Raw genomic sequence first — 24341 nt, 5'->3', positions numbered from 1 at the left:
CCAATACTGCAAATGATCTGACAGTATCATCTTGGAATATTTACGGAACAATTTACCAGTGTGTAGAAAATTCACAGAAGGTCAAGGTAAGTACTGTTACATCCTGGAGTATTGTTAAAACCAAGGTATTGGAATTAATCTACAGGTGCTGCGGTATAAATTGAGACCAAACTTTTCAATGAATGTCATTTTTTCAGTTTTATCCCAACATGGCCTGCATACGCTTCTTTTAATAGCTGAGAGGATTGCCAGAAAGCCTTCTGTTCTAGCTTTTGCTTGATTGTTTAAATGGTTGGCAGCGCCTACGAGCTGGTTAAGAGGAGTGAAGATTCAACTGCACATGAAGCTATAACAGTCAATAAAACAGGTTTTTCAACTATTATGAATCAACACAACCACAGGAGATCCTTGCGCAAACAGTCGTACTGTAAATGTGCACACAAAAAATTGGGCTGGTTTGTTCAGTAGTTTGCAAGATAACTGAAGAGAGACAGGTAGCAGAGGGCTTAACATTACTCTCAGATGCGCACACACAACCAAACTAGTGATCACCTTCAGGCTTATGCCTTGAAGAAGGAGTGAAAGATTTTTTGTGACCCACATGTGATGCAGAAGTCCTGCAAGCAAATCAGTAATTCTACATAATCATTCCAAGTATACATTAATGACAGGCACAGGCATACTATCCATTTCGAGATGTGGAATATCACAGAATTTAACAAAAGCAACAAAAACACTTAAATAATAAAATTAATATATGAGGTCTGTGGGACAATATTACAGTAATATGAGAGTGTGCCATGTTAAAAATGGTGAGTTTAAAAATTATTATTATTTTTTTTAATTTGCCATTCACTATTTAAAAAAAAGTCATTGCAAATAGTACACACACAGCAGACATAGAATACCCTGTAGCAAGGAAGCAATATGTCCAATAAATGACCAACCTTTAAAACAGATGTCCTGTTAAATGGCTTTAACATGAAGGATTATAAATGTAATGATACATTTTTTTAGACATACACTGCCCTGCAACTTCTCGATGCAAACATTATTAGAATAGTCATTTTGAAAACATTAATGCTGGCACAGAAACACTTAAATTTTCATTTTATGAATGTATTAATGAATATGTGAAATTCTTCTGGATTGATGTTTTTAACATGCTTTTGAAATGTTTTGTGGAACCAAGATTAATTTACAAAGAAGAGATATTTTTTTTAGTATTGAGTAAAAAATATTTGATCAGAGATCATATTCTTATTTTGAATCTTCTTATTTTATATGGATTTTTTCCCCCAGTAAATGCAAATGGTCTGAAATGACATCCAATATCCACCACTACAAGTATGAACTGAAACTGTACTTTGAAACACTAAAAGGACTGACACATACAAAAGCCACCAGGACTATGGGTATATACAATGCCTTAAAAAAAACCTCTTTTTAACCCTTTGAAACCTGGATCGACATCAGTTTTCTTGTGCTGTGTTCAGACACCTTTCACAAGTATTTGAGCCTTTAAATCCTGAGCAAATTTGAGTTGAATTCTTTTGAAAACATGGGGAAAAGGCAATGAGCAACCCCCCCAAAAAGATGTAAAATTAGTCAATTTAGAAAATTGGTTTTTTTTTAAAAGCTGGGTAAAAATGTCTAGAAAACTAAATATACAATTATCATAATAATATAGCCTATGTAATATTATAGTTCAGAATTATTCAGATTATTTCCTTTTTTTCAAACATTACTTTCTTTTTTCGTGCTAATTTGCATACATTTTTTTTTTTACTTATTACCAATTTCTTGCATTTTTTTGAATAACTTTTTTGTAATTTTTTTTCAGGTTTTAATTTTGTGTATTTGTACCCCTATGACACATCGTTCTGTCCCTTCTGTCCAGTTGGCGGCAGTATAATCATTTTCTGCTGGTGTGAGTTCCGCTAATGAACTCAGAACGACCCGATGTATTTTTATTCCCTCCGTTACAACTCTCAGGAAGAGCTTTTTTTTTTAACATAAAAAAAAACTCTTGCTAAAATTTTATGTGGTGCAGTTAGATTGGTAGATCCTGATTCGACTCAATTTCACTTACAATCCTAATTGTATTCGTGTATATTCAACGCGTTTGAATGATTCCTCATACGGCGCCACATAAGTGGGTTAAAGCGCTGCCTGAAAAGCCAAGCTCAGAGAGCAAAACCCCCTGCGGTACTTCCCTATAATACATGCAGGATTGGAAACAAACAGCTCCCTTCTGCTTCCGCTGACTGTGTGAATATGGCGGCAACCGAAGTCCAAGCGACCGTCAATCGTTGGATAGTTGAATATTATTTCTCTTTGGCAATAGAGCTTTTTAGAAACCAGCAATATTCGGAATTCTGTGCCATAAGAGATGTACTTGACAGTAAGTAGCAAACGTCTATTTTCCGCCTTCTACCCGCTAAACCGGGTTAGAGTCATTGTTAGTTAAGCTAACTCTGTGTGTCCGACCAACTTCTTCGACGTTAACGGACTGTTTTACTTACTGTCGGCCAAGTGTGAATCGTGCATTTTCGTCACTGAAAGTATGATTATCTTACAGTTAGCATTAACGTTAGCCCGATCGGGACTGTTTTTTCCTGTTGCTGCGCGCTGCCGTAACGTTAGTTAACGTAAAGTTACAGTTAACCAGACGCATATTCGCAAAACTAACCATTGAACGTCAGCTAGTCCTCGTTCTCAAAGTCAGTTGTTTAAAAAAAATTAATAATAGATACTGTCTCTCATGTCGACGTTTGTTTTGTGAGTGTGTAATGAGCTTATTGTTGCCCCTGTACGCCCATTACTGCTCAACGATGGTGCATCACAATAAGGAGAAGAAGTGACTCAAACGCAGCGGTGGATAAAGTACCTTAAAGCCATATTTCAGTAACAAAAACAACAACAGAAAATTACTTTAGTATAAATGAAGGTCACTCATTAAGATATTTAGTAAGTAACAGTCTTAAAGTATCTGATGTTGACTCTACTTAAATGTACTTTGTGTTATTAAATGTACTTAAGTATTGAAAGTAAAAGTACAAATCAGTGCTGTTAATTAACAAGCAAGCAGTCAGAATTAAAATTAAAATTTACTTCTTTGTGACATACACCAACTTAAAAATAGAGCCTATATTACACCTAAAATAACGACGTCTGTATTTATTACTCAAATGATTTTAAAACCAAAATCTTCCTTCTCTATTTTGTAGCAAGTAACAAATGTTAAGGGAAAATATACTGGAGGAAAAGTATATACTTTATTTATGAAATTTAGTAGAGTAAAAGTTGACACAGATATAAAAACTCAAGTCAAGTACAAATACTGAAGTATTGTTACTGCCTTGCAAAGTCATTTATGAAATTAAAATTTGTCCCTCAATCCTGCTACATCATTTGGAGTTATGGAGATACATTATGTATCTTTTCCCAGATGGCAGCAGGGTGAACAGACTGCGGCTGGGTGGCTGCTGTCTTTCAGTGTCCTTTGGGCTCTGTGCAGACACCTCACTTCACCGAGGTCACTCAGTATGCTTTCTATTTTGATGGCCAAAATAGATTCTCAGTGATGGTATTTCCAAGGAACCTATAGCTATTTCACCTGCTCCACCTCAGCTCTAAAATGTAACATTTGCACACAGGTGCTTTTATGGGGCCAACAGATGTCAAAGAGGCAGTCATGTCCAGTTTGTGCAGTTTTTCAAAGGGGAGGTGACTGGACTGTGTCCTAACCCCTTAAACATTAGATGTAGCCTTGACTTTTCCAAAATATATAGTGAAGTGAGAATTGTGTTAATGGACACTTTTGGGCACCATATGACAGTGAAATCATGATCAGAGTTTAGCATGTGTCGGTTTCTCCAACCTCCATTTGACTTTACATAAGTAAATTAATTGAAATGAAGGGCACAGTTTAGAGCCTGCTATGTATTTGAACTATTAACTTTATATTTGAGCATGCATTTTTAAATGTGAATGACAAATGTATTCATCTGTTGTTACAGGCATCTTGGTTCGTCCTGTGGAGCCCACTGATGTCATGCCAACAAAGATTCAAATCCTGCAGTTTCTCTCCCGGATAAATGATGGGGAAAACCTGGGTAAGATCAACATTAATTTGTTCATTACGGCACATATAAGTAGCTTAGTCAGCACACGTGTATTGCTTTGGATTTCACTTTGTAGCATCTATGTGTACCATTTACTGTTTGTACATAATAGAATACACTAAAATGAAAGTGAAATAATTCCGATAATTTGCAGAATTGATGATGGTAATGTCACAGTTAGATGCATTGTCAATACAGCATGGCTGTGCCTGATAATGATGACTCAGTTGAAAACAGTAGAGATACTGTTTTCAACTTATTTAAGCAGTTTCATACAAATAACAAAAAAATCAATACCTTATAGGGTGTCAAATAAGTAGTGTTTCAATTTTGGCACAACCACCACAGATTAAATCTGTTGTACAGATTAAGACTAAATGTCTGGCTATTTTATTCATCAACTGTGTTGAATTGTCTTATACTTAAAGATGTAAAATAATTAAGTGTATTGTAACATCCTAACTGTAATATTGAATTCAAGGCTTTGCCTTTAATCTGTAATTGAGTTTACATCCAAAGCTACAAGCATATTGTGACCCGTTCACTACAATTAATGCTGCTTTTTCTTTGCCTATAGACATGTTATTTGAGGCTGATCAGTCAATTACTCCTCTGGAATCAGCCTTAATGATGCTGGAAAATATGAGCCAGCAATGCAGTGTGCCTGAGCAGGATTTGGAGAAAGCATGTGCTTCACTTAAAGAAATGGTAAGTGTGTGTTTGTTTTAAATATATTTACTGTATTCTAAATATTTTTGACACAAAGACATACGAACACTTGGTAATTCGAAAGCTATGGCTCAAATTATAAAGTGAAAGCTTTGTCCTGTGTGTGTGTGTGTGTGTGTGTGTGTGTTATCCTCATCGTCAGATTTAATGATTTAATGTAACAAATTGTTTTTTGTTTTTTTTTTAATTATTATTATCATTAATTCTGTCCTTAGATGGTGTGTATAATCATTAAGAACAGTCAGTTTGACAGAGCAGAAGAGGTGCTGAAAAAACACTTTCCCAAACCAATGGTTGGAAAGGTGAGTTCTTTAACTAAGGCGGAAGAAAAGCATTAGCGTGTAAAATCACTAAAGGATGTGCCAATACATTGAATTTAAAGGAGCTTTGATGTGCAGAACTTTTTTAAAATGTTGTCATTAGTAAAATAGGCTGTTCACATAACAACTCTGATTCCTGTGTATCACATTAGCATTTAACTTCCTCTCTCTTGGTTACAGCACTCATGTAGTCATTAGTTGCACTGTTATTGAATTGTTATAAAAAAGGTGTGGTGTCCATTGTGACCTAACATGTTGTTCCATGTTCCATCCATGTTGCGGGAGTGCTATTTATTCACTCAAAGCATATTTTTACTACTAAATAAAATACTAAGCCACAAAGATACATAATTTCTTCTGATTACCTTGTGATGATTTCCAGGTAAATGAAGGAGTTTTTCTCAAACTAAACTGTCGGTCGATTCATTCAGAAATAGAAAGCGCTATTTCTTAGGACAACAATGGCGTCATTTTTGTATTCTATTGTTTTTCTAAACTACGGAAGGCTAAACCAGTTGCCTGCTGTCCAGCACTGGGTCTAACCTATGTAACAGCAGCAATGAAAAGTTTGCTCTTAATTACTAAAATTTCTGCCTGCGCTGCATTTGTGGATCTGGTGTGGACCCGGATGTAGGGTCATAATATGCCTCTTTATTATAAATCCTTTTCAGTTTGACTTGTAAGTCTAAACATTTTGAAATCAATACTGAAATGATACATCATTCAGCCTGTTAATGAACTGAAACAGTTTCAACTTAATTATTTTATGTTTAATTATGTTCATGTCATGTGTGCTACATTATTGAATGTCTTTGTTCTCTGTAGGAGGCTATATTCATGGCTCTCATCAGGAAGAAGAGTAAAATGCATGAAGTCATCAGGCAAATCGACTTCCAGCAGTTCAAGGAGGAGATGTTGACCTTTTGTCAGAGTCTCTGCCCATTTAATGATCCTTTTCTTCACAAGGTATGTTGCTATGTGTCAAGCACAACATAAAGGCTTGCTGCATTTAAACATTCTTTTTTCTTTTTGTTAACCTTCTTTATGTTGATGGGATATTTTGACTGCAAAGGCTATAAATGATTGAATATTAAAAATATAGGTTTGAGGGTTTTAAGATGCACATTCAATTGTTTACCGATCATAAGTCCTCTTGAGACATAACACTTTCATGAGTTCAATAAAAAAACCTTTCGTGATGACCGACACATTTGTTCAGCCAGTTCACAAATACAACAATGGGGATTTGTTGGTGAAATAATTGTCTTTATACTTATTTTATGTTTTCTGATTGTGTACGTGTAACAGGCTGCAAAACAGCTTATTGAGGAAAGACTTTTGCAGAAAGAGGACAAAGCAGCAAGTCCTGATGAGCAAGACGAACCAGGTCCGTCCTCGAGACCGATAACCTCAGTCCAATCGCAGTTTGTACCATGGTAGGATCTCTCTCCCTCTCTGTTCATTTTACACAAGCTCTTCATTACTTTTCTGATACAAGATTGCTGAAGCAGTATGGTCTTTCTTAAGTCACATTGCATTCTATGAAGTACTCTCTACCTCTCTTATCATTGGGCTGCAGCAGTCGCAAAACAGACACGTTACAGAGACAAAATTAACAAAGATCCCCAGTTCTGTATCTTCAGATCTTTTCTCCCCAACATTTCTCTACTTTTTTTCAGATGCTGATAAATACATCTCTGACAGACAGGCAAGGCATTACACTGGAAAGGATAAAGGGGAGGCTATTACGTCCCCCAATAATTTGTTTTACTTGTACGCTCCACTAGACACTGTGCTAACCACATTTAAAACTCACATAACCATATATTGTCACTTTGATTATCATATCCAAGTACTCCATTTGGTTTATTAACATTTATCGGTACTTGGTTACATCTGATGTGGGCAGGGTAATGTTTTAGGGCTCTAGGCTTGAGTGTTTCCAGTATATTTTTATGGGAAACTATACTGTTCTAAACTAGCGTATTGACTGAGGGACCCTTCTTATTCTCTGACTGAAATACGCTGTTCATTGCTTTTTCTTGTTTCTGTCTCATCTGCCAGTAGGCATATAATCCAGAAGAACAGGCTGGAGGCAGCCTATGAGGCTTTGGCTGCAGCCTCAAATAAGAGAACATTTGCTCAACTGGAGGAAGAAGTGGAGGGAGAGGAGCAGGCAAGAGAAGATCTGTCCCTGCGCCTTTCACCTACTCCTAAGAAGGGCACCAATCAGGACTCGGAGCAGGACGGGCTATTTCAAAGAGACTCAGGCAGCCCATTGGAGGCTTCTCCAGCAGACCACCCAGCACAAACAGATGCGCTTCCTCAAACACAGGCAGGTTCGCTCTCAAAATGTTCTGCAGTGGTAAGGACCAGGCGACCTTTCTCTGTGGCACGACTGGTGGTCGAGCCGGACAGCCAGGGCAGCTCACAGTGCTCAGCAGCTTCACAGGAATGTGAGACTGATGTCAGAACAGAAGAGCCACCAGAACCACCAGCTGTCCCCAGTCAAAAAGACCCGCAGAGCCTCGAAACAGACAATGAGGTCACCACACCCAAGCAGATGTAAGTGACTTGGCCTTTAATTTCACAAATTTTAAGAATTGGTTAGCAAACTGACAATAAAAATGTTGGCATCACATTGGCTTGTTCCTGTCTAGTCTCTCAATTAATTGAGATGATGGTTTGACTTTACTGGTTTCTCAAAGTAATGTCGGGCAGGCAGTAACCTTGAACTATCATCATCTGAGGGCTACAGTCCTGTTTTAGCATTAGGTCCCTTGAAAGGTGGAGATTTGAATCATAAGTCAGAGACCCTCTGAGATTTTGCTAGTCAATGTGCTGTGCAGTGTACTTCTGGGGACATTTTGGTCCTTGGATTTTGCTATGGAGTGAGTGCTCTTGACTTTCACACTACTCTTTGGTATAAGCTGCTACAGACATGCAGACAGCAGCAAAGAGGAGGAGAGAGGAGAGACCTAAGAAGTGGTGAATTTACAGCTCAAAACGTTACAGTCTCTGTTTTTTATTGGATATCTAGTATCAACGAATAATGTTACACATCTACGACCCGATGTTAGCGCCGCTAGCTTGTTTACTATATTAGTGAATGCGACTGTCACACTGATTGTCCCGCTGAGCCCTATTCAAACTTTGTAAAGTAAACAAAACAAATGATCAAATATTTGTATTGGCTTGTCAAATCTGATTCAACTGACATAATTCTGAGTAGGGTACATGCCTACTTTGCATGCAACAAACTAACGAAGTGGGGTTTTTTTTTGTTTGTTTCTTTCAAAAGTGCAAACAGGAACAGAGCGCAACTACATTACATGATACAGAGAGCAGTTAATAAACTAATAATAGTTCTGAAATGAATATCTACTACTGTACAGGAACTCGCTCCTATTTTGTGGTAGTGAGTCTAGTTTGTAAAAACAGCAGTAACAGATGCCAAATCAGTGGATTTTACGTAGACTAATAAGAGATGTTTGAAAACAGGAATTCAGTCATTGGTATAAGATGATTCGACTCTAACTAGTACATTGATTAGCAGCCGCGACAACTTTGCGATAGCTGGTATTGTTTTCACCTTGTGAGTCTGTGTGGGTCATTTTTGTAAAATGTGGTGTAGGTGACAAAAAAATTACCACAGAAGCTATTTTGAGTATTTTGCCAGGTGTTTTAATGTCTTGTCTCTAAGTCAGTCTTTTTTAAGCGCAGACTGAGGACATACAGTGCATCTCCATGGATGAAAAAAATGTTTACACCTTGTTTTATAAAGCATATTAAAAAATGACTAGGCTGCTTGCGGTTCTGTATTGCTCAGTAAGTGTACGTTACTAAATCGGCTTGTTTTGTCTTGCAGAGCCTCAACTAGTTCGGCAGACTTGTCAGGCCCTGAGGAGGACCCCCCTGAGACTGTGGCCAACAGGGACATTTCTGAAGAACAAAGCAGTAACCAGCTCAACAGTCCACTCAGCAGGTAATTCCAAATGTACAGTACCACCACATATGGGGCTGCTATAGTGGTCATTTCTATGTTGCAAGGTTGAGCCATGTTAGTAAGAACATAGGGCTGTAAAGATAGCTGTGATGGTCTGTTATAATAACAAAAGTTACATTTTAGTTTAATAAAAAACATGGTCTCTGCTGGCCACCAATAGGTCTTTTGTTAGTTTTCCACCACAGAAACCATTCCGAAAACCCAGAAGCCTGTTTCTTACTGCTCAAACTCAAAAACCTAGGCTTACTTTGAAAACTATTTCCAACAAAAGCTTTTGGAACCAGCTGTAATTGTGGAACCAGTCAGTGTCAAAGTGAATAAAACTATGTATTCGTATTTTTGAAAATTGCTGTAATAAAACTCTTGCTTTTAGTCGACAGGGTTCTTTGGCTTCTGATATTGTATTTGCCGGTTCCAAATCCTTAAGCTCGTCAACAAACGCAGGTGTACAGATATCCATGAGACTCTGTGAGACAGGGATAACACTGATAAGGTCACAGCAAATGTTGAAATCTTTCATAAATTATATTTACAGGGATAAAAGTGTAGATGGATCACTTCAGCTTATGTCAGGATACTACAAACATTTGGCAATCCTACAGAAGTATGCATTTACTACAGTGCTGTACCTACTTCTCTCAGAATCAGCGACATCTTTTAAATCACTTCTTAAAAAATACTTTAATTTTAGCACATTGTTCATTTTTAATTTGTATTATTTTATAATAATTTTTGTTGTCATCTTGTACTGTCATCGTGCATTGTATTTTTATTTATTTTTTTTTCTAATTTTCTGACTTTATAAATGTCAGTGTGAATTTTTTTGGCACTGAGCAGCCAACTTTGTCTATCTGCTTCACTGATGGTATTTATTTTATTGTTGGGGTTTGTTGTTTCTTTGGCTTACGTGAAATTGCTTGGATCCTGCATTGTTTTTAACCTGGGACCAACCTTGTAAACACTCTGTAACTTTGTTTCAAATAGCACTGTAAAGTTTTTTATTATTATTATTGTTATTATTAATGTTCCTTTCAACTCAGGAACTATACAGGAAACTATATATCCTTCATGTACATTTGCAAGTTTTTTTTTTCCTTTTGCCTTTGAAGAATGGCATCTAAACAGTATGATCTAATTTTTAGAGGTTGTCTACTTTAAAAGTTTATGGCTTAACAGCCTCCATTTTAAGCTGGGATCTGGCCATTTGTTGTGCAATGTTATTGCTCCAATTTGGTAGTAGTAGTTAGTTTGATTTTCATTTGATTCCACTGTAGGGGATCAAGAAGGAAATATAAGCCTCTTTATGTCTTAAAAAGTACCTTGACAGTTGTAATTGTGGCTATAGAACAACAAGGCAGACAACAAGGGCATCACAATTTTACAGATCTTTTCCGGACATATTTTGACTGAGTCTCAACTCTCATCATGCAGAAACTCTACAAAGTCACAACAGTCTTCATCAGACAATGAGGAAGACCAACAGGAGTCAGTGGCACCCTCCAAAACCAGCAGGGATCCAGATGCCGTCCGTAAGACAGATTCTTCATTGGACAGCTCACCGACTCTGTATCCTCTTCGCTCCCCTGTCCCTCAAACAAGCTCCACTCCGCACAAGGTCTCCGCTCAAGACAAAAGTCCTTCCAATTCAAAATGGTAAGAAGAGATTACACCAGCAGCTTCAGCCCGGAGTGGGTCAAATCACCTCTTGTGAATTAATTCTAACAAAACATGCAACAATAAAAAGTATTTTAAAAATTCACCAGATGACAATTTAGTATGCATTTAGGTGTCCGGGATCAAAAATGTTACACATTTTGATGACTGAAGAGAGATCAACTACTTAAAAAAAAAATTAAGGTTAATACTGTGCAAACACAATGAAATTACATCCAGCATATTTCAGTAACAGCTCTAAAATTGTTTAGGATGTGGCCATTTCTCACAGCTGTTATTTGGTTATGAGTCATTGTGCCAAGCGTGTAAAGAAGCTGTTTATCTTCACAGGAAACAGCTGTTCAATGCTGCAAAGGAGACTAAAGATACATGGAGTGACGAAGAGTCATTTTTCACCTCAAAAAAGAACACAAGCGGTAATATTTCTTCAAATGCCCACTTTTATATCATCTGGTGTATATACAGTTGTAAATAAATCTTGAGTATCTGGTAATGTATTTTTGTTTTTAAAGGGTCGCCCAATAAGAGCAGCATTTTGAATCCAAGCCACAGGAAGAGGGTAAGCATAACAAGTGGTGTGTTTATGTGTTGGTCAGAAGTCACAAGGTGTATTGTGGGACTATCAAACCTGAAACATCAATCATTAAAAATCAGTAAATGTATGTTTGTAAAAATAATAACATGGATTTGCTTTTTACATTAAAAAAAGAAGAAAAAAAAAAGATTTGTTGTCAGCCTGGAACTTTCAGATGTCTGATTGTTCTGGCAGCGGATGAAAGCCCCACACAAGCACACTTTTCAAATTGGTCAGTTGCACTACCATGTAACAACACTGACAAAAATCAAACAAAGCTGATTCACCTCATGTTTCTGTTGTGTTGCAGAAGTGGACCGAGAGTGAGACTAAGAAGTTAAAACAAGGGGTCAAAAAATTTGGAGAGGGCAACTGGGGTAAGATTAAGACATATTACGACTTTCAGGATCGAACAAATGTCAACCTGAAGGACCGATGGAGGACAATGAAGAGGTTAAACTTGGTCTGAGTGTTTCGGGACAAGTTCTAAGTGAAAGGATGGACATTATACTGTGGGCGTTTTCCACATCCACATTTATTTCTTTGTTCCTTAAATGAATTGTATTGTTTGTATATTATTTCAGGGTCAGAACCATTATTCCCCTTTTTTAGTCTTGTTTCAGCATTAATCATGTGTAAAGATACTGAGCAGTTTGAGTTTATAACACCTAGTTCAATACATATAAATTTTGTTATGGAACTGTAATGGTGTCTGATGTTTTTTTTAACTGCATCCTTATATACAGTAACAAACTTGCCAAGACAAATAAATACAAAGACATTATGAATTTATTTGAAAGATGACATTTATAAAAGAAAACAGAAAACTCCCCTTCATTCTGCTCAGGAGTATGAGGAGGCTCTGAGGTGTGCTCTGTATTGTGATTTACAAAATGGGCCAGTTGTAACGACTGCTATGGAGAACCCCAGTTATGAGTCCTAAAATCCAGAAATCCATTAGCATTTCAGCATCTCCGGTTCCCTGGTCTCAAAGTTTTTTATTGGGATTTGGTTACAAGCCTGAAATAAGATCTGTGGTTAACACAAGCTGAAGAGACTTTAACGTTTTGTTCTACAACATAAAAAATGCCAGTAAATACCCCACTCGCGAACTTGTAGCTTTTTTTGCGTCAAAATGACACTTCATAACAAGTGGCTAAATAAGATCACAGAACATCATCACACCGAACCGCAACGAAAACAGCTTTTCAGCCTCATAGCGACGAAACCGTAGTGTAGTTTCTAGAAACCTAACATTAACTTTTCACTTCTGGCAATTACATTTAGGCATTAAAAATCCTGAAAGTGGTGTTCATTTGTTAAGATTATCTTACTGAACAAAACGTGTCAGTATAATAAATGTTTGTTTACCACAGATCCAGATCCAGAATCCAATGGAAAAATCCAAGAAACTTTTTGACAAGGGAACCAGGGCGATGTTAGCTTCTGGGTTGACCTACAGAAAAACATTATCCCTGCGGCACTCTATGTAGGTGCCACTGAATCAAGCCCTTAGAGCCAACCACTTCTGTTTGAAGAAAACAACTGTTCTGTGTGTAAATTTTAATGGATGTGTCTGGGTATGAAAAGGGTTAAGAAAAAGGGAATTTCACAGTCCAGCTGTTGAGCGTCTTTATGTTAACGTGTCTTCATTCCTGATGAACTCTCCGACGTCCGCCTGGTGGAACACTACGATAGACATGGGGTCTACTCGCCGACACTCCTGGGTAGTCTTTGCTGCCACTCCAAACCCCTGAGAAATGAGATACAACTGCTTCAAAAATCACCTCAGTAAAAAATGAAGAAAAGTTAGACTGTGACAAATAAGGTATTCTGAACATTTGGTACATATAGTATGTGTTGATATGTTTAATTAAGGAATGATACATTGTTGTGAAGAAAGGCAACTGCAAGCACCACTTATAATATTTATTCAGGATCCCCAATAGGTGTTACCACAGTAACGACTATTCTTCCACACAAAATGCAAAAACACGACTACGTATGATTATCACGTTATATCAGTGCAGCTTGTGCTTTTATAAAAAGCATGTTAACCATCCCATGTGCATTTTCAGCATGAGTGGTCAGTGGGAATTTAACCCTTTAATAGTGCACTGTCCTCAACCACTGTAGCAATTTAGAAGCCAAAGTAATAAGAACTCACCAGAGGTACATCCGCCATGGAGTAGACTACAACTCCCTGGTACTGCATGGTGTTCTCAGTGATTCGCCCAAGCCCAGATTTTAGCACATGGTTCCCATACAGGAAAGATTGCTCCGCTCCAGGTTTCACCCACACCTTGAACTTGGACGTGGAAAAGACACTTCAAGTTATTCATAAATGCACTGAGTATAACCGCATTTATATTATTGGCAGAAATAAAACATTTTAACAATAAAAATGCATTCAGGACAAGTTGTGGGAGGCTAGGACTGTAACACAGAATTATTTTCATTTTCAAACAGTGAATTAATTGTTTAGTATATGAAATATAAAGTGGTGAAAAATGTTGGATCAGTGTTTCCGAAAGCTCAAAATGATGTCCCAAAATGTCTAGTTTTGTACAAAAAACATAGAGGAGGAAAGAAAAAAAACAGGAAAATGTTCACATTTAAGAAGCTGGAGTGAAAAAATTATGCTTTTATTCCTTGAAAGTATTATTTGAACTTTTATCAGTTATTCTATGATAGATTTAATATTTGACTACTAATGAAGTAATCATTGCAGCTTGATAAACAACAGCTACTGCCCAGTAACTTATAAGCGCAAATCTTGAGCGTATATGGTGTTTGGCTTGACGAATGAACAAATGCAGGTATAAGCATCAGGGAGCTGTCTCACTAAGTATCTGGTTGCTCAGTAAAACCTGGACAAGGTTATATATCTTATATCTTAATCAATCCTGTCTTATGAAAAAAAAACAGTACAGGTACATGTGTGTCTGTCTCAGCAACTTTGTTAGTTACTGTAGCTATGGTAGGCGCTTATATGTTTTCAGACCTAAGAGCTTCATCCGTTACTGCAGTTAACACCTATCAATTCATGACTAATTTATCTGTTTAGTCATGAATTCACTTGTTTAGTCTGCTTACATTATTGTTGTTTATCTGTTCAGTCAGCTTGCCAAACTAATGAGTTATCATTTTGTCTGTGGTGTTTTTCTCTCTGCTGCTATGTCTAATTGTAATTCTTAGACTATGACACACTACATCATTCTTTTTTTAAATTTTCATTTAGGTGTTAGTCTAGCATTCAGATTGTTTCTATATCTTAAATTGTCTAGACTTTTAGATTTGTACTGTAAATCAACGTGCAGGACCCCAGGAAGACTAGGGGCCCATGTTCCACTGACAGGAACAACCTGCATACACCTGACATAACAGTCACTGGCATCTACTCCGCAGCAGTCAACATGAAGGGATCTGATCTGTCACTCTGGGCTACCCTGCTCTTCGTGTAAGCTATTCAAAGACTGTAATCTGACATCAATGGTAAATGAGGCTCAGCTAAAAAGGACGTATCACTTAACCTAATATTTTTATTGCCTCACTTCCTCTTTAATCTCAATGCATTACTTAATCCAACTCAATTAGCAGGAGCCAAGGATAGAGCAAGGGGTGCAAATGATGGAAGCAGAGAAACTGAGCATCCCATAGTCACCTTTGCATAAGGCGCCAGGAACTCCAGAGCTGTGATGTGCAGGCGGAATTTAGTAGTCTTTGTGAACTTTCCAAAACATGTCCCCACGGACACGAGCTTGTCCCTGGAAATGTTTGTGGCCAACTTGAGAATTTTCTCGCTGTGGACAAAAAATGTGAATAGATGAATTTCTGAGAATGACTCATGAATGCCAGTACTCGAATAAAGGCTAAATGTATCACCTCATGTAGTACACGCGGTCATTGTGTAGCCTAAAACAGTAGGTGCCGTCAGGTCGGTCCACCAGAAGTTTAATGTTTTCACCGATGCTGTTGTGGGAGAGAAGACAAGGCTCACACACATGCAGGCTAACGAGGATGCTACCATTTCTGCTATACTTTGAGCCATAATAGCCAAACAAACATGTCGTCTGCGTTCACTTACTATTTCGACAGCTTCTCAAACATCGTTTTTGTCTCTTCGTCCGTTAGTGGCCTCATGATGAGATTTCAAACCGACTTTAATCAAAAAACTCTACAGTCTATCTACAGTTAGAAAGGCAAAAACGTGGGTCAATACGGAAGTCGTCACACTTCACAGCGGAAGTTGGGTGATGTCATCAGGGAGCGTAGTTCCTGCTTTTTTTCACATTCTTTAGCTTTCAGTCGATCGGACTCCTTCACTTCGGCAAACCGGTGGCCATCTGGTAAGTTTATTCAATTAAAATTAAAATAACTCTTGCTAACGTGTTTATTATTGAGCCTGTAAACAGAAACGTGAACATTCGTTTGTTTTACATATCGTTTTTGCCGAATATTAAAGTCACACCTTCGAAAATGGGCTCAGCTAGCCTGGTTAGCTAGCTGTCAGTGGAAAAAAACATGAACCTGCTGCTGTTAGCGAGCTAGTGAGCGTTAGCTTGAGAGCTAACTGTGTTAGCAGCTGACAATGCAAACGCTGCAGGCAACGACCCCGCTCTACTAAAGCAATTCAGGTTAAATCAATTGTGAAACACTGGGCTGTCACTGGTTTCTGCGCTGAATCGCGCCCAGTTGTGATTTTAGCTCGGACCCGCCGTGTGAAGAGGAGTTTTTGCCGCAGCGGTGCGAAGTTACATAACGTTCATTTGTTTGTAAATACCGATTACGTTCGTGTGATCCGAGATCAGAGGCAGAGCACCTGATCCTTTTAAGGATTTCAACAGTAATCAAGATCAACATTAAGCACCTCTGCACTCAATCTCCGGCACCCGATAAAGTGATCCACCTGCATGCAGTGTGCAGTAGCACTTCAATGTCAGCGATGTGAAATGTCAGCCAGAGTTACAAATAAGGAAATGTACTTTGTCAGCGAGCTCTTTGCATTTGGCAGATCATTTGATCCTCCTGTCTGACAGCAATAATGGCTGAAATAAACGCCTGATCCTGTTTTTCAGATGCTGCCAAATAAGGTTGTGCACAGCCAAAACATTATATTCTCTGACATGATACAATTCAAAATACACGAAACTGATGCTGGTCAGCCATTCTTGAGATTTTGGAATTATTCATTAAAATACTTTTAATGTCTTCCAGACAAAGCAAGTAAGTACTGAAGTTTGGGAAGCCTTTGGTTGCACTCCTCATTCTAACAAACATGAAACAGGTGTCATCTTAAGTCACCCTGTAGATAAGTACGAGATTTTCATGGTAAAATAACCATGCTAGAAAATATCACGATTTCACAGAATCAAAGTATTACAGAAATATTATTATCAGTCAGATTGGCCCTTAAAGGAATGACAATGGAAGGGTTATTTGTGGTTGAACAACCGTTTTATTACTACTACTACTACATTGAAACGTTTTTTTTTTTTAGTTGAAAAGTGAATGACCACAGTCTAACAATACTCAACTTTCATACTGCAGTATACCTTAAAACATTGCTGCAACCTTACATGTGGAGATCCTGTACTTCTAAAAACAATCGACCATGATTTGGGGTATGTAGTAGCTTTGCAACGTAAAATGTAACAGCATTGGTATTTTCTGTCATTTTATCAGACAAGACTCCTGTTTTTCCTTAATAAATGTTCTTGTTTTGGCAGTTAATGGAATAAGCCTCTGGATAATTTCAGCCCCGGGGAGATGTTAATTAAAATGGATATCTAATCATGGTTGCAGTGCTAATGACAGCATAATGAACACTGACACTTGAGCTGATCGGTGACCATGAAATCTCAAGGTTATAATCAAATACTTTGTTGTTTACCACAAGAGATGACTTTCAAAAGGAGAAGTGAAACGAATCGATCACGTGGACAAACAAATAGTAGGTGACTGCTCAGGTTCCCAAATTGAAACAAACATGACCCAAATTCTTCCATTTTGATGTTTCACTACTGGTCTTGTGCGGTAGATTTCATGTTGTAAAACCTATTACTCTATATGATAATGTCAGAATACCTGAAATGTAAAGAGTAAAAGTCCAATTTGAAAAAAGGAAAAATGAAATGGAAATATCTTACAGTAAGAAGAACTTAAACTGCACCAGCGTGCCTACCTCGAGGTTTGATGTCATTATCTGTGGTTCTTACCAGAGGAGAGACCTGCTCAAGTGAAGGCGTCGGCACGCTCGGCACAAAACTACTAAATCAATAAGCAACAACCGCATGATACTATTTTTCACTTCCAAATAGTGTTATTAGCTGGTATGCAACAGCTTAATTCAGGAGAATTAGACCTGTGCCTAACAATGAAGCGCCCACAAGTTTGCTTGTCTAAATCGATGATTCCTTGAGAAGAAAAACAAAGTTTGGACATTAGCATAGCTTTGACAGTAAATTATATATTTTTTTGAAAAGTGTTTCAGTTTAAATAAAAAAAAGATTTTTCAGGTTTAATAATTTTTTTCCCCCTTGTTGACAGGAGCTTGCTGTCCTGTGTTGGGAGTACAGTTCTTGTGCCAACGGTTTACCTCAGAGAAACCAGAGGTCTGTGTCTGTCATCAGTTTCCGGCGTGTGTTTGTGGCTCTGGTAACACTGAACAGGAAGACAGACGCAGAGAGACGTCTGAACAGAGAGAGGAAACTGCTGCGGCTTCTTCTTCAGCCTCAGAATGACTGAGTTCTGGGTTTGTTTCAGCTGCTGCATTGCAGAGCAGCCACAGCCAGTGAGTATGAAACCAACTTGGAATCCAAATTTTTTTACTCAATTTTTAATGTTGTGACCTTGAGGGAAATTGGTATGAAACATGTTTCAGTTAGATTTTAGGGTAAAAAGTGGAGCCGTGTTCTCTGGTGTTGTGCATTGTACTGGCCCATATCGCCTCCTTTTTTCTTAACAAACATTCACCATTCTCAGACAAAGTTTCTTTAAAAACATTGTGGTTGTGTCATGCCTGAAATAAATATCACATCCTCTTTTTATTTTGGATGAAATAAGAATGTGATGGGGCCTCTAGCTAACCACATACAGATGCCTGTCATGACACTTACTTGGATTCAATAAGGTTCATTATTGTGACAATCAGTTGGTGTGTCTCATTGTAGTCAGCCAGTCTGCCTGCGGACAGATAAGATAAAAAGAATCATGAATGTTGACCTCTGTCTCAGATTTGGCACCGCAGCGTGTTTACTGCTTATGGAAGAACATGTCAGAATGTATACAGGAATGAGCAAGTGGTTTCAGCTGTTGTTTACTTCTTCTCCATACTCACTGATGAGTAATGTTACCTTAAGAAATGTGGGGCCATATGAGGTACTCATCCATAGTCAGTTCAGTTATCAAGGTCCCAGTATGGAGAAGCAGGTAGTAGTACCACCACGTAAGGAATGTATTGTTGTGTACATGTCGGCAACAAAAGCAAATTTTTGCGACCTGAAAAAGTCCCACCCAAAAAATGTAATATCTGTTTAACTGTAAGCTGTACTGAGAAATATTGAGAATACTTTGACTGCTTTACAGCCGTTTACGTATTCAGTTCCCTGTCGATGCTCCCTTCAAAGCCACCAGATTACATTGATATAAATGCTAATTTAAGCTCACTGAACACAAACACTGCTGGTCTTCAGCTGCCCCAAACACTCTGCTTTTTTCTTTTATTGTGTGACTTTGGTGAAACTAAACTCTTTTAAACTCTTAAGTCACTCAGTAACATAAAGTAACAAGCTTACAAACTCCTGTGTTCAGTGATGTTAAATTACTGTTTTTCCCAGGTGAGACTTTAAAGAGTGTTGTAGTGGTGTCAATTTTCTGTTGGAAGTTGCTGCATGGCAGCATGGTAAATCAGTGAAAATATTCTAACAAGAGACCATCTTGCAAAAAGATCTCTTCAGCCAAGATACAGCAGTCTGCAACTAAAAACAAGCATGAGCCAGGAGCATAAATGAGTGGGCTAATGGTCTTTCGCTACTTCCTACCTCCCACTTCCAGCCCCTTGCTGGGACTGCACCTATCTTTAAACTTAGCATTTATTTGATATCAACTAAACACCGCTGAAGTTTTATTACTGTATCATAAATGGTTGTGACGCTCTAGTGTTGTCAAAATCTGTCCACAGACGGACATAAACACCTGGCAAATTACTCAAAACTGCTTCTGTAGTTGTTCCCGCTACACTTTGTGTCTGCTGGTAAATAAAGAATACACTTAAATCAAAACTGATCTCTTTCAGGGGTTTTAAGTTAGGTGTCAAGAATTCGTTTTGTTGTTGATTCCTTGACAGCAGTGCATTGCTAAGCTTCCTCGTTTGTATTCCTGCTTTCTACGCAGTTTGGGAGCGTGCCAACCAACATCGGCTGTATGTAGTGCATTGACCATGGACAACTTCCTTATACAACCCCACTTTAAGAGATGTGAACTACCCCCTTATGTTTAAGTTTAAAAGAAAGTTTATTTTTATGGTTCTCATTTTCAGAAACGGCGGCGAAGGATCGATCGCTCCATGATTGGGGAGCCGACAAACTTTGTTCACACCACACACGTAGGCTCGGGGGAATTAGGCCTGGGATTGCCATCGGTAGGTTTTTCATCATCTTTACAGAATAATCAACCAACAGAGTAAAGCAAACAGACCTTTTCAGTCAACTAACATTTACATCTTAATGTTTGTAGGTGGACCTTGTTCAGGCCCAGATGAAATCTAAAGGGGGTTATGCGCATGGAGGATCTGAAGGTTCTCAGTTGTAACAAGGTGAGAGAAATGGCAACAGTTTACTTTGTGGAAATGATATTCAGCCAGAGAACTTTCACTACCCAGAGCCACACAAGCGCAGCTCAGACCTGTTTTATGCAAATAGCCCTTCGTCATTCCCAAGAGGTCATGGTTGTTTTTAAAGAAATCTTACATACCTGCAGATTTGACATTTCACAACTGATATGCAAAATGATTATTTTACAGGGTTTAACAGAGCAGTGCAGCCCTCTTGGCATTCTGATACGCGACATGCAGTGTTTAAGAGGTTTATTTCAAAAGAAAGCAAATATTTCTTCTGTCTTCCATGCTGTAATCATCTCACAGGCGTTTTAATAGTAAATCATAATCGGAAACATAATTTTCGCTTTTTTAGCTCTAGCACATTTGCTTAGACCGATTAGACACCGGTCCTGAAATGTGAAGACTTTCCAGTCAACATCTATAACTAAAAGTCCCTGAATTGACTCCACCCATGCTTTAAACAGATGATGGCAAAGCATGCTTACACACAACAGCGAGCTTGTCTTATGTGGCTTTGAGAGGAACAAGTGAAATGCCTGACAGTGCGTGTACTGTACTGTATATAGTCAGTTTTATAGGGGAATTTATCCCTCCACAAAGGAAGGACTGTGCTCTTTCCTCTTGATCAGCTTTGTTGTGCAGATAACTACTCCAGTTTTCCTTGTGACAGTGACTCAGCTGTCAGTAACCTTATTTTTTTTCAGTTGTATGTTTTTTAATTTGTAAGTTTTGTTTGTTTTTTCCATCTCTGGCCTGGTTTGGGCAGTGGCATTCCTTTCTACTGACCTCAGGCAATGGGTTACTGTTAATGTTCACCCTGCCCTGTTTTTATACTCCCACTGGATGTTGCCATGGTCACTTTCACTTTTTGTTTTTGTACCTCGTCACTCTCTAGGTGTTCAAACAGATTTCAGCCCAATACTATCATACATGTTTGTGAAAAAAAAGCCAGAGCCAACAGTCTGTGAATTCCCTCTCAAACTTTGAGCAAACAGATTTGATGGTAAAGTGGCGTGATTTGGCAGCCCACCTGTCAGTAGCATTTAAGGTCCTAATGTTTATCCCACTCTTTTCCCCCTCACAGCCCTTCACAGTCTTGTGGAAACTACTGTTGTTGATATGAGGAATCATTTTCAAAAAGCAGTTCTGTCTGTAACGGACACAGGACCAAAAGATGAAACTACTGCTTTTCCATAATGTTGTATATATTTTTATTTTCCATTCCTTTTTTTTTTAATGAAAGCACTGCTATCCATTTGCTGCCATACTGTTGCACTGTAAAGAGTAACTGTTAAGAATAGATAAGAGGATTTAGAAAGCTCATTAATCTCAGTCAGATGTATGCTTGTGTGTATGCATGAGGAAAATATTTTCAAAAATATTTGCTGTTGTAGCCCATTTGGATGCCTGTATTTATTATCTGATTTGTAAACGGACCTCATGGTGGCTGGGCCACGCTGGAGATTTGAAACATTCAGTTTCCTTCTTTATTCTAAGAGGTTTATCAAAGGACAGGTAGAGGTGGCAAGGCAAAAATAGATATGTTCATTGTTTTATTCTGAGAAATACTCATGATTCTCTGAGTTGCTTTCAGGGTTGAAGATTGCTGTCTTGTAATAAACTTGAAATGAGTAGAGTACACTGGATCACACATTGTACGCTCAATTGCTTAGGAAATTCGCATTGATTTCAACTGTTTTTTTTATACTCATTTAGATTGAACCATATAGAATTTTAATAAACTATGAACTTCTTAATCTGCCTTCTGAAGTCACGTTCGTCTTTTGTTTTTCTGGTGTCGTTTGGCGGCTTGATGCCGCAAACGCCGAGCTTAGTAGTTTCAAGAGGATTCATATTTTTCTATGTAGTTTCTTCTTTTCAAGGCTTGTGAACCAACAGTAGACCAAGATTTTAAACTTGGAAGTAACCAAATCACGCTGCAAACACTGGCACAAATGTGGGTGAGGTTTGATGCAGTTAGCAGTAGTCTCAAACCTGTAGTTTACCTGCTGTATGTCCTTCTTTTTGGTTCATTTTAACTGCTGTAACTTTTTCCTCACGCAGTTTGTGTCACACACAGACTTTTGTCATGACATCTTATATTTCTTGTGACATAACATAAGTTTTCTGTAATGTTTTGGCTGATACACTCATAATTTTGGGCAGAAATGATCTTCTCCCTTTGGAGGTCCTCTGTGTCTTTGAAAACTCGAATGTCGGACCTCTTAAAGCTGACTAAATGGCATTCAACCTAATGCGACCCACCTTTGTAGCAGCGTTTGTGATTAAGTTGCTCCAGTGTTTAATGATGTTTTCATGTGATGTTAACATTATTTTGTCAAAAACATTTAAAAAGTACAAAAAGTTATATCTCTTTTTTTTCAAGGAGATACATTGTTCTATCAAGGGTTCCTCTCTTCAGAGAGAGAAAATAAGTGCAGCTCTTACTGTCTGATTTCGCTGGTTGTGACTTGTGTTGGATCGGACTACAGTTAAAGGGGAACCCCACCTGAATTAAGAGTTACAATATATTATTTCCATGGCTGAGGAAAGTTCAATCAATTTTTGTCAACATGAACTTCTCTCTCAAAGCCAGACACCAGAGAAGAAACTAGTGATGTCATAGGTTATAAACTCTTGAGCAGCTCCAAAGACCCGTGCTTTGTTTTTCATTTTTATACCCAAATGAGCTTTATTCTGTAGTATTATTTTCAGTTTTGAAACAGAAAATGTGCCCAAATGCTCTTTGTCTCATGCATTGTCTGTTGAGCAGGTCCCAATTTTACACCCTATGACATCACAAATTTGAGTTTTAACACTTTGGCTTTTAGATTTGGGAGAGGATTGATAATTGTAACTAATATTTTGGACTGTCTTAGACCATAGGAATAACATGTATACATTTTGAAAATGGGTGAAGTTCCCCTTTAATATTTTCCGTTTTCATTAACCAGCTGGTACATTGTTGTACCTCAGTATTGTCACATGTAGTCCACATTTTTGACCAGGCTCCATTGAAAATACCTTGACGTTATCTTTGCAAGTAGCGATGGAGAAGTCACAGTATGAATATTAAATGCATGACCGCTCCTACTTTGGGTGTATGCCATGCACACACTGCCCATCACTACTTGCAGGCAAATCTAAATGTCAAGTGTGTCGAGCAAACCAGCAGGCCTGGATCTATAAATACACGTGATTATTTGTCCTTCATGTTCGTCATATGATTGACTAAAAACAGAATGTGGTTGTATTATTAAGTCAAGCGAAAGTCTGTGTAAATTGGTGTTAGTATTGTCATACTATTTATGATAAAAGAATGAAATCTTTAGTACCAGGCAGCAGGAAATACCTGATCGATATCGTCACACTTGTAATATCTCTTACAGCCGTAAAACTGCTGGTAACCATTGTTCCCCTCACAGATTTAATAATGTCATTCATTGGGCTAAAAAAATGTCACAGAGCATATGTTCCTCTTTAAATGTTTCTGTAGTTATCCCTATGTGAAAAGAGATCCAAATATGTGTAGAGTAGTTAGTTTTTTTCCAGCTCTGTGCTGAATGCGGTCCTATGTGGAGTCATACTGGGATAGCAGTATATCTTGTGACCAGCAGGCTGTGCTAGTGGACTGGTTGAATGTGACTTTAAAAATTGTATTCTTTTGGGGATTCCTGTCATTTGACTTCTTTTATGATGATTCTGTAAATACTCAACATGAAAGTAATGGATCCATTTCGATGTATTCAGGGTCATATATATGTTTTAGGTTACTTTTCTGTATAACTTTACTGGGAGGGCAGAGACTTGGAGCAGTGTTCTGTCTTGTTTGTTTTCCTCAGGAACTGCCTGAAATGTAGTTCCCACTTTTAAGGGAAGTTCATCTGTCTTTTTTTCTGCATTATATTTTCAAAATAAGAAATGAGAAATAAATGTTCAATGTTGATGTTTGACCAGCTGTGTGTTCCATGTGTTTTTAATGAAAAGACGGTGAGAAAATAGCAACTACAAGTATGTGTGTTAAGCATAGTGAAGTAAAAAGTACATCTACTTATGAAATAAGGCAAATAGA

General features: G+C 37.9%; 3 protein-coding genes across 4 annotated transcripts; 2 read left to right on the top strand and 1 right to left on the bottom strand.

The window, feature by feature from the left end:
- The first annotated feature begins 2245 nt into the window (after window positions 1-2245).
- terf2 (telomeric repeat binding factor 2) lies at window positions 2246-12136 on the top strand. Of its 2 annotated transcripts, none has more exons than XM_042509059.2 (12): window positions 2246-2404; window positions 4023-4118; window positions 4705-4835; window positions 5072-5158; window positions 6002-6142; window positions 6485-6612; window positions 7244-7741; window positions 9045-9161; window positions 10614-10835; window positions 11187-11272; window positions 11369-11415; window positions 11741-12136. In XM_042509059.2, exons 1-12 carry the CDS (start codon window positions 2278-2280, stop codon window positions 11897-11899), a joined length of 1839 nt encoding a protein of 612 aa, XP_042364993.1. In that variant the 5' UTR covers window positions 2246-2277; the 3' UTR covers window positions 11900-12136. The 2 variants fall into 2 exon arrangements, with proteins under 2 accessions (XP_042364993.1, XP_042364914.1); XM_042508980.2 differs by having other exon boundaries at window positions 7241-7741.
- Window positions 12137-12201: 65 nt separating this feature from the next.
- On the bottom strand, window positions 12202-15693 carry nip7 (NIP7 nucleolar pre-rRNA processing protein). Its single transcript, XM_042508767.2, has 5 exons — window positions 15518-15693; window positions 15316-15402; window positions 15095-15233; window positions 13598-13738; window positions 12202-13183 (listed from the first exon to the last, which is right to left on the bottom strand). The coding sequence occupies exons 1-5, from the start codon at window positions 15571-15573 to the stop codon at window positions 13064-13066; spliced, it is 543 nt and encodes a 180-aa protein (XP_042364701.1). The 5' UTR covers window positions 15574-15693; the 3' UTR covers window positions 12202-13063.
- LOC121959512 (CDC42 small effector protein 2) lies at window positions 15651-24225 on the top strand. Its single transcript, XM_088079358.1, has 5 exons — window positions 15651-15779; window positions 17980-18223; window positions 19970-20071; window positions 20167-20245; window positions 21354-24225. Exons 2-4 carry the CDS (start codon window positions 18170-18172, stop codon window positions 20239-20241), a joined length of 231 nt encoding a protein of 76 aa, XP_087935484.1. The 5' UTR covers window positions 15651-15779; window positions 17980-18169; the 3' UTR covers window positions 20242-20245; window positions 21354-24225.
- The last annotated feature ends 116 nt before the right edge of the window (window positions 24226-24341 follow it).

This window comes from Plectropomus leopardus, chromosome 1 (genome assembly GCF_026936395.1).
Source record: "Plectropomus leopardus strain MGB_pleo_1.0 chromosome 1, ASM2693639v1, whole genome shotgun sequence".
Taxonomy (NCBI): domain Eukaryota; kingdom Metazoa; phylum Chordata; class Actinopteri; order Perciformes; family Serranidae; genus Plectropomus; species Plectropomus leopardus.
Note: the sequence above shows the minus strand (reverse complement) of the source record. Positions and strands in the feature narration are given on the sequence as shown.

Excerpts from the sequence above, each read along its gene's own strand:
- terf2 (XM_042508980.2), top strand. The coding sequence starts at position 2,278 with ATGGCGGCAACCGAAGTCCAAGCGACCGTCAATCGTTGGATAGTTGAA. Across the intron at positions 4,836-5,071 it reads GTGCTTCACTTAAAGAAATG|ATGGTGTGTATAATCATTAA; the intron begins GTAAGTGTGTGT and ends TTCTGTCCTTAG. Across the intron at positions 5,159-6,001 it reads CCAAACCAATGGTTGGAAAG|GAGGCTATATTCATGGCTCT; the intron begins GTGAGTTCTTTA and ends TGTTCTCTGTAG.
- nip7 (XM_042508767.2), bottom strand. The coding sequence starts at position 15,573 with ATGAGGCCACTAACGGACGAAGAGACAAAAACGATGTTTGAGAAGCTG. Across the intron at positions 13,739-15,094 it reads TCCTGGCGCCTTATGCAAAG|TTCAAGGTGTGGGTGAAACC; the intron begins GTGACTATGGGA and ends TCCACGTCCAAG. Across the intron at positions 13,184-13,597 it reads CCATGGCGGATGTACCTCTG|GGGTTTGGAGTGGCAGCAAA; the intron begins GTGAGTTCTTAT and ends CTCATTTCTCAG.
- LOC121959512 (XM_088079358.1), top strand. The coding sequence starts at position 18,170 with ATGACTGAGTTCTGGGTTTGTTTCAGCTGCTGCATTGCAGAGCAGCCA. Across the intron at positions 18,224-19,969 it reads TTGCAGAGCAGCCACAGCCA|AAACGGCGGCGAAGGATCGA; the intron begins GTGAGTATGAAA and ends TCTCATTTTCAG. Across the intron at positions 20,072-20,166 it reads TAGGCCTGGGATTGCCATCG|GTGGACCTTGTTCAGGCCCA; the intron begins GTAGGTTTTTCA and ends TAATGTTTGTAG.